This window comes from Anguilla anguilla, chromosome 4, assembly GCF_013347855.1.
Source record: "Anguilla anguilla isolate fAngAng1 chromosome 4, fAngAng1.pri, whole genome shotgun sequence".
NCBI lineage: Eukaryota > Metazoa > Chordata > Actinopteri > Anguilliformes > Anguillidae > Anguilla > Anguilla anguilla.
This window is the reverse complement of record NC_049204.1, coordinates 10,325,856-10,343,814: the sequence shown is the minus strand read 5'-3', so window position 1 is coordinate 10,343,814 and position 17,959 is coordinate 10,325,856. Positions and strand designations below refer to the sequence as shown.

General features: G+C 42.4%; 1 protein-coding gene across 3 annotated transcripts in view; it reads right to left on the bottom strand.

The window, feature by feature from the left end:
* btbd8 (BTB domain containing 8) overlaps positions 1-17,959 on the bottom strand; it is a 40,636-nt gene that overhangs the window by 21,414 nt on the left and 1,263 nt on the right. For 2 of the 3 annotated variants that reach the window (XM_035414159.1, XM_035414160.1), the window contains exons 2-6: positions 17,420-17,596; positions 10,534-10,710; positions 5,089-5,219; positions 4,690-4,807; positions 161-250 (exon numbers count right to left, since the gene is read on the bottom strand). In XM_035414159.1, the coding sequence (XP_035270050.1) occupies positions 161-250; positions 4,690-4,807; positions 5,089-5,219; positions 10,534-10,710; positions 17,420-17,544 (641 nt within the window). In that variant the 5' untranslated portion in view covers positions 17,545-17,596. Of the gene's footprint in view, positions 1-160; positions 251-4,689; positions 4,808-5,088; positions 5,220-10,533; positions 10,711-17,419; positions 17,597-17,959 lie in introns of those variants that run through there. The other variant, XM_035414161.1, reaches the window with a different exon arrangement.

Below are 17,959 nucleotides of genomic sequence, written 5' to 3'. Positions count from 1 at the left end.
CTTCTCTACTCTCCCTCCTTTCTTCTCTCTTCCTCCTCTAGCCCTTCTTTGTGCCTCACCGTCCTTGCATCCGCAGGTAATGCCCTAACACAGATCCCTACCCATACAGTGACCCTCCAACACAGAGAAAGCCCCCCCCCCCACTCCATGCAGTACCTACCCCTGCAGAGTGATGCACTGTCTGGAGCTCTCCATCCATCTCCCGCTCAACATGGCGCTGAAGTACTGGGAGCGCGCGCACAGGATGGGCCTGGAGGAACAGGAAACACACGCCCGACTGTCAGCTCCAGACATCGGGTTTCGTGGATCACCCGGAGCCCTCCGGCTTTGCAGGGGCTTCTGGGACTCTGTGTGCCCATTAGAGGAGTAACGTTCTCCCCTGGACCGGGGGCCCACAATAGCATCACATACATGCAGCTCTCGTGAACCAGATTTCCCCCCCGTTGCTTTGAGTTAATCTGACACGGGATCACGGATATCTGCAAGGGAACATCGCCTCACACACTGTAAGGCCACTGAAGCACCTCCCCACAGGAACAGGAACAGGGGCAAGTTCTCTGTGATCAGCCAGGGACAAAGAGGAGAAAAGACCAGAGATATAAAAACAGCAAGGCGAGGAGTTTGCTTTAAGAAAAGCACTGAGGGGTAAGGCTAACATAAAGAGAAACTGTGAGGCTGTCCAGCCCCTGTGCAACACAGCTAAAGTTTGACAGTGCTTTTACACAAGCTTCATTCATTTAACATGTATATCAATTCCAGTTTTCTGAGTAAGATCCTTCTCTGTGAGTCAGTTATTCCTAGGGGGTCCGCATAGGAAATGATACTTTAGCACCCCGGAGTGTTCAATAAGGGATGAATAAACCAGGCCAACACAAAAAAGGACAGCTTTTTAAAGCAAGAGAAGAGACTAGAGACAATTATAAAGCCACAATTTACAGGAGTGAACAACAAATCATTCATTTCTTTGACTTGACATGACAATGCGCATAATATTAATAGTATTAAACAGCTCATTGTTCTAGGCAACATACAGCCTTTTTAATACAACTCAACATTCAGTTGAAAATGTAGGAATGTAGGCAAGCCTGCTCCCTGCTTTGCATTATTTAGCTTACAAGATTCATGTTGATAAAGTTTAAAGATAAAGACAAATGCCTGTCATCAGGAACTTTGACAATGAATGATTGAATTGGATTGTTTGTACATGTATTCACACATTAAGATTCACAATTTCACACTGGAACTGACACCTAAATAGAATGATTAATGAATGAAAACCGAAGCAGCCATTAACTACAGAAGCACCCATGTCCATTTAACCTTTGAACTTCAAATAATGACAGCACCTAATAGCAAATACCAAACCACACAGACATCATACATCAAAAGCTAAGGCTTAACAGCATTCTGGTCCAGAAAGTAAATGGAGATATTGAAATAATGACCCTGTGTTTGCTTTTTAATAATCTAATCGGTATATTAAACATGGATTTCTAGCGTGAACTCTCATCTGCCAATGTGATAGAATTTTCTACCTATCACATTGCAGTTAAAATTAGTCACAGGTGAGAGGAGGCAATGGATTCAGAGAGCTATTTGTGTAGCTGAAACGAGCACTGGCATGCTGAGTTCTAGATAAACATACCGTCGTTTGTTAAATGTTAAATAGAGAACATCCATAGCAGGCCTACAGAACAAACCTCAACTTGAGTGAGCCCTCCACATCAAACTGAATACTGGCCCAGCACTGCGCTGCTACACTCTCCCTCCTAAATCCACAAGGAATTACCAACTCATTGCAGAATTTTGACTGGGGTCCAAGCCTGTTTTAGGCCAGATTACTGACACAGAATCCTGAGTTGAGACCAACAGGATAACCAATCAACTCAAGTTTAATTGACAAGAGCTATCATTAAGTCCTTGGAATAAACAAGTCGGAAATTGCTGTAAACACAGCAATTATGCAACTGTTCCATTAAACGCGCAGCTGCGTAATCCAAGATCACAGAATATAAATATATTCCTCAAAGGCTCCAATGAGAATACATGCTTCAAAATCATTCATGCTGAGTTCAGCAACACCCATTTTTACACATACTTAAAGGCCATTATAAAACCCTAGGGATTATTACAGACGAAATAAAAAAACAGATGGCTAACACAGAGTATAATTAATTCATTCTCTGCAAACTAGACTGAATGTTTAATCACAAGTGGTTTGGAAGGAGGGGGACAGATGCGTTAAACGCTCGCTAAGTTCCGTGGAATTAATTAAAGGAACATGCGGCAGTCTACGGAAAATGGCTGCCGATGCTCTGTCTGATGGCATATTGATCTCGCTTTGAGCACACCGCAGGGCGATCAATAGACGGGCTGAATGTGCAGAATGTTCTAGACGGCTGTCAGGAACGGGGAAGGGACCTGGGAAAAAGGGACCACGGGCTGCCCGCCTGGCGTCTCGACGCCGCCGCTTCTGAAGAGAAACCGACAGGCGCGCCACCTCACCCGCCGCAGCCGCCGATCTTCGCGCTTCTGCTGGAGATGTGGCGCACGAGACCATCCCCTAACCATCCCCCCAAAAAATGACACGAGGGGTGGAACTGAGATTAGCGCTGTAATCTGATATGGGAGGCACGGCTCCTGGACAGGATCAAGACTCATCGCAGGGCCGTAATCTCCGCCAGCATCCAGACGCACACTCTAATGAATACAAACCTTTTACTCTGACTGCAACTGCCGTCACGTTTATTTTTTATGTACTAAAACTGGGCCAACAAAATGCTTCAGCTATATCTACTGTAAATGAAATGACATGTATACATAAAGCATATCTTTAACCCAATTTGGATGACGCAGGCAGTTTTACTATCCACAGTAATGCATCTATAAAACCCCACTGGGGGAACCGGGAGAGTTGATTTTTTGCTTGGAAGAGCATATGTTCCATAACAGGGATGAGAGAAAGAAATAGTTACACTTTCAGGGAATGCTGGCCTATGACTTAAAAAATGGACAACTATTCTTTTGGAGCAAATGGCTCCACAGGCAGGGAACAAAAAAAGCCGACACCTATTTAAAATAAATAATTCGCCCGAAAGCAAAAAGACAGCATTTTTACTGTGTTTACACAATAATTCAAACATGATATGTGTAATGCCTTGCTTTACAAGACGGTTATAAAAATAATTTTAAAAATGCTCCTGATGTACTCGGCAAACATCCAGCTGTATAAATGAACTGCATGTAAAGAACATAAACTGCTTCAGTTGCTCTGGATGAGAGCATCTGCTAAATGTCTGTAACATAAATGTAATGCAACAATGCTCTGGTCAGACTGTCTTATTTTAGCATTTTGAACCAGCGCCCGAGCTGTACGCGTTTCTCCTGGGAGTCTCTGTGCAGTCTGCTTCCCTGGAAGGTCTAATGTTTCACATTTCTCACGTGGTGCTTCGCAGTCAATTTGACGAAGAAAGTGCATTGAGCTTCTCCTTTGACTCTTCAGTGCAGCACAGCTACGCATTCTGCTTGGCTGCTTTAGCATGCAAATGTTTGGCTTGGCCAGGGCTTTTGGTGTAGCGACCTTATACCAATCAGATATTCAACCGACCCACACATGCTAATCATCGCAACACCGCTGACTCATACGAGCGCCTGAGCATCATCTGTCGGAAGAAAAAAACTGACTGGATTAGGACTGGACTGAAATACCGAAGTTAGAATTGTCACATCACTAAAATTAGTATTAATTTCAAGGTGTACCCAGACTAATAGAAAACATGAACCCAGACGCATATAAAAATGTTTCTTTAAAATCAGTCTAGCACTATGTATCCAAAACCAGTTCATGCTTTCCCACTACAGCCATGGACAGGTGGTTTGCACGGTCAGCATTCTTTACAGTCTGACCTACCCCTGCGGTCCATTCTGAAGCAGATTTTGAGCTTGAGCGGTTCATCTGATTACGGTTCACTCTGATTTCTGGAGCAGGAACCTGTTCTACTGACCTCCATTTCTCCATTCGATTCGTCTCGATCATTGGTTCTCTCAAACCCGGCCACAGTGAGCCCTGTCCTGCTTCTTACAAGGGCGGCTTGCAATGAGCGTTAATTACAGCATCGTCCACACGCTTAATTACACTGATCCACTAACATGGCACAACAATGGGGCTTGAATGACAGAGGTAGCAGCCTTTATCTGTCACAATGACATCAGATAAAAGCCACTGATGCCTGGATTTGTCCTTAGCTTTGACTTAACGAATAAACGCTAGTGAAACACTCTTCACAACCTCACTTGGGAAAGCTATTTTTGGCGATGACCAAACCTGGCCAAAAAATGCATCGTTATATTAAAATGTGAGTTACGGACAAATGTTGACTGAATCCAGGCCAATGTCTTCTATGTAATAACAGGTGATATGTGAACCGCACACAAAAGCCAATGAATGCTGGCATTAAGAAACAGAACAACGGCAACCGTGATTGGTAGACAAAAGGTATCCACCAATTACGACTGTCGTTGTTCCATTCGTTATTGTTACCAACAACCAACTCTGTCTGCTTTCTGTCCCTCTTCCATCACCCCTGCTGGCAAACAGAATAAATGTCAGAGCGGCTGGAGTTGCTCGGGTAACAGAGAGTGGGCGGGGCAGATTCCAGCGGGCAGGAAGCCGGCCTGAAGACACAGTACCTGTGAGCCTGGAAGACCCGGGCCCCGACTTGAATGCTGATGTCAGAAGCACGGCCCGTCTGGTACAGGTCCAGCAGGTCCGCTCCCAGCCCAGAGGCCGTCTCTAGGGCCGGGGATTCTGTGCGTAGAGATGGGAGGAACGTGTGACCACGTTAAAAAAAAAACGTGTGAAGTGAGCACGGGGTCACTAATGCAGTTAAGAGGCTGATTCTTAAAGCTCTCCGGGTCCTGTCCATTTCCTTGGGAGCGGTGAGTAAACAAGCGGTGTGACATGAGAACTCAGCGGGATTAGCCGCGTAAGCAGCTTACACGGGGTCACCTGTGTGTCCGATCCCTTCGTTTGCGAAACCTCTGGCGAACCAACCCACTGACGGGGTGATCTCGCAGCCGGATGCTCACCTGAGTTTCGCTCCTCTGAGGTTTCCGCGGGTAACGGCGATACTGTGCCTTCTCCCTCCCTGACTGGCTCCTGGAATCCCGCCGTAGAACTCTGGGCCCTTCCCATCCTCTCCTCAGCGGTGTATGCCCGTCTGAGGACACAGGAAGGTGGAGCGTGAGAATGAAGGTTCCCTTTTGACTTACAAAATGTCAGTGTCTTTAACCAAGTCAGCACAGCAGCCTAACTTAACCCTCCCAGTCAAGCGGCAATTTAACTACCTACACTCCGCCTTCCATTTCATTACATTTCACACAGCTGTTTATTCAACAATTTACTAGTCATTGGTTATTCATCTTGTTTGAATCTAATACAGGAATCTAATTCCATTCAGTCATCTTAGATTAGAGTAGTCTTGCAACCTCTTTTAATTTGAAGAGCAAAATCCGCCCAATTATTTCAAAAATAATAATAGTTTTAATGCTAATGCATATGACTCAATACTAAAAAAGCAAACAATCTGCACATTACTATATATATAGTGGACAGCTGGAAGATGAAAAATTGTAGCTGTTTATCAGATAGCACTAAAAAACTTCATTCAAACGTAGAGCTCATTCACTTCATGATATTACCCTATTTTTAAAATTGTCTTGCCTTGTCCCCTAAGTAGTATATAGCTGTGTGCCTGAATGTCATGTCCTGAATGTCTTACAACTAGCTGGTCTTGTGTTACTTTTCTTTCAGTCACCCTCATTTTGAGAGGCATTTTCTTCTCTGTTTAATGTGCAGTCTATAATGTAACATTAATGTCCAATCCCATAATCACTCCAGGTAGCAAGCCTGCCATTTATTTACATTTTGACTCATCAGACATTACTATCACTCGAAAACCCTCCAATTATCAATGTTGACAATACACACATGACCTTTACTTGACTGCAATACCCCTATAGGTCCTTTATCTGTAATTGGATTGGCTAGATAATCACTGCACATTTATCAGTCAGTCTAAGTATCTGCAGACTTTGTGCAAATGGAGCAGATTAATTAAGTCAATTAACGCTGCTTTTCACTGGAAGCCCTTCACATCCTTGAAGAAGTCCTTGAAGAAACAAAAGAATCCATCAGGCACCAAGTGACTCAGCCAAAAGCAACTGCAGATGGTTTGCTTCAATGGGTCATAGAGAATTAGCACCAGACAAAACTCAATAGAAATTTGGCACCTAAAGGGTTAAAACCAAGCGTATCCATGAACGTAAACCAAGGAACAGGTGAGTTACTTTGGTTTTCATGGACACAGCATCATTGTGAGATTAGCTGTGTTCTTGCACCCAGTGCCAACAGTGGACAGCTGATGATGTTTATGTTACACGCTCCTGATAAGGAGACCAGACTGAAATATGGGTTTGGGAGAAACTGAGGGGTAAAAGGAGCAGGGAAAGAACTGGAGAGATAAAGGGAAAGCCAGACATGGAGGAGAAGGAAAGGGGAACAAGGTAGGAGGGAACAGGGAAGAATCGAGCACGAAAGAAGGAGGGAAGAGAGAGAGAGGTACGAGAAGAAAAGGGTGGGAGAGCCTGCAGTTATGCCTGGGGCCTGCTAAATGACATCAGTGGCGAGCCCACCTGTTTTTACTGGCTAAGGCGCTCTTATTACGAGATGGAGCAAAAAAACAAAATAATAATCCCACTGTACTTCAGAGCTTCTGGAAAAGGCCATTTACAGAGGAGCTGAAAGAGATGCATCAAACTAATGACAACACAGAAGGAATGTAGACCCCCGGCCTACATTTCTCTACCAACCCCATTTAGATTCCACTCTCTACACACCTGTTCATGCACTCAGGCCTGCATTTAGTCCATTTCTTCCCGTCTTATTGTCATATTGGTATTATTCCAGATAAAATTATGTATAAACTGTACCTCAAAGTGAAAGTAAACAAGGTTACACTATGTTTTCACCCATTTTGGGTTGTAATATACACGTATGTGATTGTGTAGAGATATGTTGATGCTTTTACCACACCCGTAAGCACATTTTCTGTGAAATGTACTCAGAAATGTACTTTCAATTTTTTGTATTTGTATGAATACTCTTTAACACAAACATACTTTTTTAAGGAACTGAAAAAGTAAATGTGCTTTGTGAAATTACATTTTACAAAAAGAAGGCTATGGTTCACAACCACATGATGATTCTAATATCCAAGAACAAAAAATTACAGCAAGTTTATTCAAGGTAATAACCATAGTGGATCTTTCACTTTCTTCCTTTATTCATTTATTTGGCTGCTGGCAACGTGGCTGCCTGATTTGTGGAAAGTTGCCAGTAATGCCACACTAACATAATGATGTTCTACTGTCTTTGTGAGGTCATGTGACCATCTGGACCTCCACACAGAAATCTGTATGAGGGTAACCTGCTCATTTGCATGCAGAGGAGTACATGTTCAGCAGCACACCACTATATGGCAATTTTTTTTCCTGCTAGTCAATAATTCGCTGATGTGACAGTTAGGGTCTAATGGAGGGTCGTAAGACAGAGGACTTCAGCCAGACACCAGTAATTAAAGGTTAAAAGAGGTACTTCCCCAGTAAGTGAACAGTTCCATTGATTTTGTCATAAGTGTAATGGGTGTAAGGGTGGAAAAAGCAACTTCTAAATGACTCGAATGGGAAATAATGAATGCTTGAGCCACAAGGGGAGTAATGTCCTGTGAAATATGATCTGCTTTATCATAACTTTTCTCCCCATCTACAATCCTGTCAATACCCCTAAGAGGTTTTTCAAAAAATCCAAAGGAAAGATGGTAAGGCATGAGCCCAAGACTGACACTGTTCATTATTCCAACCTTGAATTCACATGTTTGACTGCTATTTGGCTGTATAGGTAGCAACACAGCTCGCAAGTGATAAGCTGCTTGTTTAAACACGGTAGCGGCGCCAAAACTGTAAATTAAACTATGGACGTTTCAGTTTTTGTTCTCCTCCTCGAGTCTGTATTGAATCTGCATCAGATAAAAGAAGCCGGAATGTTCCTTAAGGTCTCTGCGCGCACTTTATTTCCGGCTTGGCGGGTGGCTGTGGGAGACGAGGGACCGCGCCAGGTCGTCACGGATACGTGCCGCGCCCCCGGGTTAAATTCGACCCGTTCTTAAATACGTACCTTCGACGTACAAAGCTGCTTCACAAACCGAAAGGTTCCCTTACAATCACTTCATTATAACTCGGAGGAGCTCAGGGGGTTTTCCTGCTTAATAAGCCTCAGTATTAGAACTGAAAAAGAAGAAAGGTCGCACACTCTTTTTTTCTCGGATGCAGTATTTAATAGCCAACGTTTCGACGGCAAGCTGCCTTCTTCAGGGCTTTAACATAACAACTGTCTCGTACATATAGGTTACTAACACCGAATTCACCGGTGAGACAGACAATCAAGATCATGTGACGTATAGAAACCTGGATATAGTCATAAAATATAGAAAAAGAAAAAAGCAAATAAGTAATTATATGATAAGGAAATAGATATCCAATGTTTCTAAAAATCTATTCAAAAAGAACGAATTCAGAAACAGTATATAATCTGTACATACTCCTTAGTAACAGCAGGTATTACTGTATAGTAAACATGATTTTGCCATACTGCAGCAGAACTGCTCTGAATCCCTTATCGTCCTTCGCGTAGGGCAGGTCTCGCCACACATTCTATAAATGGACCTTCTGTTTCTCTTAGCCAAACAAGTCATTATAGCTCCCCCTGTAAGTAAAGTGGTGGTACTGCTTTTTCAGTCCAGACAAGCTTAGGGAATAAAAATACATATTATTTTTTAAAAATGCATACTGATGAAACCAATTATTACACCTGAACACTGACATTTTCATTGGTTAAACATTAATTCAATGAGAAAAAAAAACCTTCAAGAAATGCGCTTATTTCTGAAAAATATACATTAGATACTTGGGTGTGGGAACAATGCCAGAACAGTGTAGCTTTGGAGAAAAGCCAGTAATTGCTAAGACCGTTCCATTAAGGAGCGTGAAGGAGAGCATAAATTTGAGAATAGTGCGATAAGGTCAAATTCAATCACAGCAAAATAATGCAGTCCTGGCCCCAGCCCCGGCAGGGCCGCACGCCAAGAGAGGCGCTGATGCATGGGGCCCTAAATCAGAGGAGACCTGGGGCTGCCGCACGAACGCGTACACTAGCGCGCCCGCACACATGTAAACACACACACACACAGGCACGAATACACCACACATACAAACACACACACACGCAAATACATACACATGCACAGACACACACGCACACGCAAATACAGACACACGCACGAATACACCACCAATACAAATACACACACATCCACACACATTCAAGAAAATGTTCGTGTGCACATTTATACGTTGGTTTCATGCAAACATGGGTCATATATGCAAAGGAATGACCACGACATGGCAAAAAAAAAAAAAAAATACTGGCGTATTGGGAATGAAAAGGGAAACGCATGCGGACACGTGCGTGCGGAATTCTTATCTGCTCTGGCCTCATCCTCAGTCACATCAATAAATTCGGTCGTCGCCTCCAGAAGTGACTGATGTTCCGTCAGCTTCAGTCTGTCCCTGAAACAGCACTTTAGGGCCGTTCCATAAAGGGTGACATTAGTCACCCTTTCTACATCAATCGGAAAAGAATGACTTTGTAAAACGTTAAGGACGAGCTCGCCTTTGGCCAACTAACCGACGTGCATTTTGCATCGGAATAATCACCCATTTCGGAGCTTCGCTTTACAATCAATTACAATAACCTGTCAGAATCACGAATTGTCATAAAGATTAACCCTTGCTCTCATCCAACTTTAAGTGTGACCGGTTGTCTCAGTATGTTAACCCTGGTAATAATTCTAGTGATTCACACTCAAATATACATTTTATAACTTTAGATTTTACTGAGCACAAAGATTTGAGCCGGAGTGTTCTTCAGTGTACAGAGGGAAAGACCAAAGTCCACAGCGGCGCATTTAAAACTATCTGAGATCACAGGCGTCTCAGGTGTTTTTAAAGTTCTTTTAAGCTGCGCAGCTCTACTTTGCTGCAAAGGCACAATGAAAAAAGCTCCTGCTCAGATATTTTTGCTCATTTGTTCTCTTGAGCAGAATAAAACTGAATACTAAAAGCAATTACATTTTTAATTGAGTCTGAACCACTAGTTTATTTATTTTTGAATTCCATTTACAAATGACATAACACAGGATTTGAGGAAAATAACAAGTGGGACAGTCAAATGGGGCGTCTGTTGCTCAGATTTCTTATAGGAATGCATAAAGTCATGGATTATATTAATTTACAGTAGTGTTATTATTTATTTGTACTGTAGTATCACTAACTGTATTACAAATGTTTCAGACAACATAAATTCAGTTGAGCACTAGCTGACTAGTGATATGAATTGCGGGCTATTTAAGAACTCACAGTAAAAAGTCCTTCAGCTCCGCGGGCTTGAGGTTCTTCACGTGGATTAAGTCCGAGTCCGCAGACGCATCCTCGAGGAGGTGTGAGGCCCGGGCCAGCAGAACTGCCCTGTGGGCCCGGAAGGTGCTGGAACCGACGCGGAGAGTGACATCAGCCTCGATCTCTTCGAGGAGCAGCCTGTCAGGTAAATGAAAGGGTATCAGCAATGACGTGACTATCCACATGACAGCTTAGAGCAAGCATAAAGAAAAGAACAAACTTTAATTCATTAATGCCAGAAATAAAAACAGTCATATGACATATGAAAAACCATGCAAATATGAACAACAGAACAATCCGGTTTTCATTTCTAAACGTACTAGGTACGTGCGATGAACCCATCAGGAGTTTGAACTAACGTCAATACCAACACATTACTCATATGAGCTACAGAAAATGTCACGTTCATGTTGGTGCCATCAAAGACATAGCTGTTTAATGAATCAGAACTGCAACATCACAGCCTTGGCAGAAATGAACAGGCCCTTTAACACTGTGTCAAGTGAAGCTCCCCTCCAGGGATGTGACTGAGCAGGACAACACTCAAAATGAAGGGCGCACTGGGGCTTCTGGTCATTTCATTTCCCTTCCAAGGGAATAAAATTTTTTTTTAAAAGATCAAATACAGGGATAACAACAAAAAACATCTCAAATGGGCCTAAGGGAGAGCTATTCCCACGAAGATTAGGAGGACAGGGCTTTGGTTAGCCGTGGAGTAGTGAAACAGAAAGCAGTGGCTCCATCAAGGTTCTCTCTCCTCCAGCAAACCGTGCCTTCTTTAAGCAGGCCCGGTGCTAGCAACAGCTACGCTAATCACCTTCCAACATGGGCTGCACGAGCCTCTACACGAGGCCATCGCTGTCCGTGGTCCTGAAGGTCTCCCACACTTCGATATAAAGTACAGCAAATAAATGGGGTTAAGAAAGACTATAAGAAATATTGATCCAAAAAAAAAAAAGACTGGAGTGTCTACACTCAAAATAACCAGTTCCATTTGTCAACAGGGCAGGACTATTTCCTGTTTGGTACGTGGATATGTCACAGTCTGCCTTATTTAAATAACTGCTGGAAACATTAGAAGCTGTCAGACAGGAGTAGCCCTCTCTGTTGGTCTTTCCCCTCACTCACAAGGGGACCCTGAGACAGATGGACACACCCATCACAGGAAAAACGTTCAAAAATGAGAAATATACCGTATGTTATTCAAACCTACGTCAGCACAAGACCACTAACAGTACATTACAATGTCTCAACAAACCTTAAACTGTTCAGTGAGCTTGTTTCCCTTCAACTTCAGCTATTGCTGCAAGTGCCAGTTAAACTTAAACATGGCCAGTGACAGAATTTATTTTACTTGGCCAGACTTCGTATTTAACAATACAATAAAAAGCTGTGCCAATATTTGTGACTTCAAAAGTTCAAACATTTTTTTACACAAATAAAATCAATATTTCTTGAACTATTTATTCATTAGAATGACAGCATTCAACCAGCCAAGGTGGTATCTGATTCCATGCTTCGCAATAATCATGTTTGCATAATCAAGGGCTTAGATGTCACTGGTGAGGTTTGGAAATTGCTGTAAATTTAAGGGAACTGAACAGCTTTCCTGAAGTCATTATCCATTTACACAATTTCAGTCATAGTATATGCTCCGATATTAACCGCACCGTTAATTTCATTTCCCTCTGGGTGGCACTGGGTGGCAATAATTGGAAATGTAATTTGCCCAAAGAAACATCCATCTTAAAAATAATGAGACTTCAGCAAAACACTGACTTGCTGCCAGAGGAAGAAAACAAGATTAACAACATCTAAACTAAGCTAGAGACTAGAATGCTAAATAACTGTTATCATATAATCTTTTGCCGTTCAAGCACATCTATGGAATGTTGGTTTATTTAAGGTGGCCCCTCTGTTTCAGAATAGCTTCAGTCATATTTTGGCTATACAGAATAACTCTGTCCCCTGCAGATGCTATGACATAACTTCTATAACCAGTGCAGCCTTTTTGTGCACTTATTAGGAATATCAAAAATAGCACAAATAGCCTATTACCCAGAGTTTAGAAATATTTACATTATCACAAATTTCCATATGGAATACCCATATTTTTATGGAGGTGTGTTCCAAATATCTGCTGGCTATTTAATGTTGTCACACAGAAAATGCTACAACTGGAAATTAAGCAACCAAAATAAAATGCCACTCTCTGCGATGCCCCCAGCACTATCACTAAGAAGAAGCCAAACCCAAAGTTCAGAAATATACTTCCGCATTACGGCACAGCAAGCAAATAAATCAAAAACAGCACTTCACACTTCATTTACCTATCAAGGTATGTAGTCTGCCCATTTATTAATGAAACACTGAATAAAAAAAGATTAAAAAATGCATTTTCTGAGCCCACGTAATGACTTAAAACTTTGAATGAAAGCAGGGGTTTCACATAAAGCAGGGAAATAGGCTTAACGAGGGTCGTGACCAGGACACGTTAAGACAAAAAAATTTTAAATGGCTTCCCACTGGGTTTTATCATAACATGGGTGAACAATGCCAAGTTAAAAAGCAAGTTCATTCATATTATAGTGATGTTGCACATAGATTCCAAAAGCGACCATGTTTGGTTTTGCACGGCTCCAGCTTGGAAGAGACAGCCCTCTTTCTCCTTCAATTCACTCCCATTATATCCTGTCACAGTGAATGGTGCTTAAAGTGGGTGACCCAGAAATTACAACCCCCCCACCCCCCCCAGGGAATGCTATTTTCCCCAAGCACTGACTCCTGGAAATGCAGTAACGGGGAATTGGGTCAGGGGGAGACCGAGCGGAAATTAAGGTTGATTTTTTTCGAACTGGGTGAGGTGAGCAGTGGAAGTGACTTCTGCAGCAGAGAAGCTGAGGGCAGTTTTAGCAACAGTGCACCAGTACGAAGGCTCACCGAAGTCACTATGTGCCAGCATTATGGCTTTTCAAAAGCACAGTGGGTATCCTTAGTTACAAGTACTGCTGGGCCTGGGAGTATACACTGCCACAGTTAAGAGTATGTGTTTGAAAAAAAATGGTTGCTTGGCTACGATCCCTTGTTACACTAAACATTAAGAGGTAATGTTAGTGATCCAAATACCCAACACAGACAAGCTATTTTCCGCTTCCAAATCTGGAGGATGCTTAGACCAAGCCCCATCCCAGAATACATTCTGGTGCAGATTAAACCCTTAAAGCCCATTGGCTGTGAAATCATTAGACAGTGGTGGAGCATAAGTAATCTGTTAGTATGTAATATGTAATATGTAACACACTGGTAAATTTATCGTGTGACCATCACGTATTATAGGACATATATGCTTGCTTGGCATGATTTGGCTTTTGCAAGCACACGTTGATGTATAAATACGTTATAAAAAATAGATGGTGCATGCAGAAAGCGATACTTCCTCCAGCAAGTTGCTAGTTATGCAACAGAATATCTCAGCGATTATTTCTGTTAGAAGGAAGCCGTTAACTAATATTGAAAGCTGCAGGAATGATCTCAAAGAATACAGACCAGTCAGGTGACTGCAACCTACAATGGGGTTTCCAGCAAGGGCTTGTGTCACGATGGATTGATCATAGAGAAGATTGATTTTTCCAAGTGGGAGCTTGCTTTCTGGTGATTTACTCAGCACTGGAATGTCTGATTGATTTAGAAAATTTTTTCACTGTTTGTTAGGAAAGATAGTTCTTGTTTTCGTGTTTGAAATTGTACGTATTTACATATGCAGAAATGCTCGTTTTCAGGTTCTCCTGAAAAGGCAGTCAGATCAAAGGAAAATAATGCATTTCTGTAGTGCAAAATGGGAGTGCCCACTGCTACAAACGTCAGGTTTGGGAAATGCCCTGTTCTGCATTACAAAATGCATTATAAAAAACACTCAGCAAGGCACTGCTGGTCACTCAGTGGGAGGCATCCCAGTTGTGTGAATCAATAGAATCACCCTCATCTTATTCAGAAACATCATCTGGCTACCTTTTATCCTTTTTGTTGCTTTTAATCTTCACTTAACCAGGAAGAAACACTGAAAATAATAAAAGAAGCAAAAAATAACTTATTTTGGTAACTCCATGTCTAGCCTGTTCAATTGTACAACTTATGCTGTAGACCAAAGCCAGAGAGCAGCAATGATGAAGCATGAACTTCAAGATCACAAAAATGTGAACTTGCAGGATGACTAAAATCAAGTACCCATTCACATAACTCAGCAGTGAGATGGTACCTCATTACCCCCTTCACGCAAATGCTAAATCTGGCCAATCCTCGCCCATTTAGGGCGTGTTCTATTTGAGACATTATAACTCCAAATGTGAGCAGCACATACACTTGGAAAATGGCTTAAATGAAACAAGACAATTGTACCATTTACAACACTAACTTGGATTAATTTATGCTCATATTTCATGTACATATTAAGTGCCCCAAATACATAGAAATATAGTCAGAAATGCAAAAATGAAGTTGCTCTCCTTTAGTTGTACACCAGATCCCTTGGCCCCGTAATATCTGCCCATGGCTTGTCCTATCACTCTTATGCCGACGACACGCAACTCTTTCTCTCCTTCTCCCCATCGGACACACAGGTCCCTGCCCGCATCTCCGCTTGCCTGAGGGACATACAGAGCTGGATGGACAATCACCACCTGAAGCTCAACCCGGGAAAGACGGAGCTAATCTTTATTCCTGCTCTATCCTCTCCCCTCCTCGACTTTTCCATTTCCCTAGGGGACACCTTAGTGACATCATCACCCTGTGCCAAGAATCTCGGAGTGGTGATGGACAACAGGCTGTCCCTCTCCAAGAACATCGCAGCAGTAAGCCGGGCATGCAGATTTTTCCTATATAACATCCGCAGAATCCGCCCCTTTCTCACCACCTACTCAACCCAGCTCCTGGTCCAAGCAATGGTTCTATCCCGCCTGGACTACTGCAACTCTCTTCTGGCTGGACTACCGGCATCTGCCACCAGACCCCTGCAACTCATTCAGAATGCTGCGGCTCGTCTGGTCTTCAACCTCCCCAGACACTCCCACGTCACTCCCCTGCTCACTACCCTCCACTGGCTGCCTGTTACAGCTCGCATCAAATTTAAAACATTGGTCCTAGCGTACCAGGCAGTCAAGGGATCAGCCCCAGCATACCTCCACAAGATATTCAAACCCTACATGCCAGCCAGATCCCTCCGTTCTGCTACCTCAGGACACCTAGCACCTCCCCCTCTTCGCACCTGCACTTCCAGAACACGTCTCCTGTCTGTTCTGGCCCCACGATGGTGGAATGACCTCCCTGTGGAGGTCAGAACAGCTGAGACACTGACCCATTTCAAACGACGACTGAAGACTCACCTCTTCAGGCTGCACCTCTCCCCTACCCCCCGTAAATGACTGTAAGCTTAGGGTTGTAACTAGGCAGCTGTTTCGTAGGTGACTTAGGTGCATTAACTGTCTTAACTACTGCTTGTATTTTTTCCATAGATTGCGTTGTTTCCGTTCTCGTTGTGTTAGTGTTAATCAGTTTAACCTTCAGGGTCCAAGTTGAACTATGCGGTTGTTCCCTGCACTTCGACCGGTACTTCTCTCTAGGGGTTTCGTCATACTTGTTCCTGGTTATGGTTATACACTTTGTTGTACGTCGCTCTGGATAAGAGCGTCTGCCAAATGCCTGTAATGTAATGTAATGTAATGTAGTTTACAATGAAATACTGAGAGTCACAAATATAAAACAGGTGAAACTATATATTTCCTGGATCAAAAGCTCTATGACCACATATGTGCAAAATCTGAGGGTGATATGCAGAACTACTAAAGATCTATGAAGCAAAATATAACCTGTGTACTCTGGTGTCCTATAGTGTCACCAAATCTATCCAAGATGGCTAAATGTGAATTGTTGTAAATTATACTCATATATTTCACTGAAAGTTAACTGTTTTGATTAGTGAAACTCACTTCTGCATCCTTGTCAAATGGGACTTACTATCATTTCATCAGTATAGGGGGGTGGATATGTAGGAGTCTAAAAACCTATCCAAAACTTCTCTAAAATGAATAAAATGCTTTTGACTTACAAAAAATGTAGGAATAAATACAAGATAGATGTAATTAATTAATTAAGAACAGAAGTGTGTACATACACTACATGGCTAAAAGTATGTGGACACCTGACATCCAAAATCTCATCCAAAAGTATGAGCATTAATATAGAGTTGGTCCACCCTTTGCTGCTATAGCAACCTCCACTTCTCTGGGAAGGCTTTATACTAGATGTTGGAGCATTGCTGCAGGGATTTGCTTCCAATCAGGGAAAAAAGTGCATTAGAGAGATTGGGCACTGACTGGGCAATTAGGCCTGGTTTGCAGGTGGCTCTTAAATTGATCCCAAAGATGCTGAATAGGGTGGAGGTCAGTGCTCTGTGCTGGCCAGTCAAATTCTTCCACACCGTTCTCAACAAAACCATTTCAATATGAACCTCACTATGCCCCACGGGCATTGTCATGTTGAAACCGGAAAGGACCTTCCCCAAACTGTTGCGGAAGCACAGAATCGTCTAGAATGTGATTGTATGCTGTGGCATTAAGATTTCCCTTCAGTGGAACTAAGAGGCCTAGCCCAAAGAACTAGCCCATGAAAAACTCTTTGCCTATTTTGTTTTTGGAAAATAAATCATAAAAATGGTCTTGATGAAGAAGAGTCTAAACTACTCAAATCCAAACTAAGAACATAAACAATGAATGCTATTAAATTTGCAAGCTAACAAATAATAATTCCATAATAACTTATTTTATGTGCTTTTTGAACTACTTCATCCATTTACCTGTTTAGATCCTTTGCCAAAGCAGATGCCAGACATTTCTTCAGATTAGATCTTGATTTTCTTTCTTTCCCCTGAAATTCTCGCGTGACTTCTGTGGTGTGCATGGTATTTCCACACAATGGCATCGTTATCACGCGTGCCAAAAATTCCACACATTAGCAGCACCACAATGGCTTCCTGGGAACAGAGTACGAGATAGAGAGTTAGCAACACTCAGGTCAGATGCACAGATAACATGTCTGCTTCATACGGCATGCTCACATACTGGCTGTAAATGTAATACAATTTATGGTGCCACTGCCACCTTCCCCATTCTTAAAAATGCATTTTTAATTTTATTCAGATACTCATGTTATCCACCCTTTTAATCTGTAAACTGAGTTCGATAATTTTTTATTTGGATGGATGGATTACACTTTTATTTCAAATCATGAAAACTCTCGCAACCTTGTGAACAAAAATGTAACACTAGTTGCAATTAAGACTACTTTTTAAAAGCAGTTAAAAGGCTCCTTTCCCTTTTTTAGTTTTAAAGTAGTT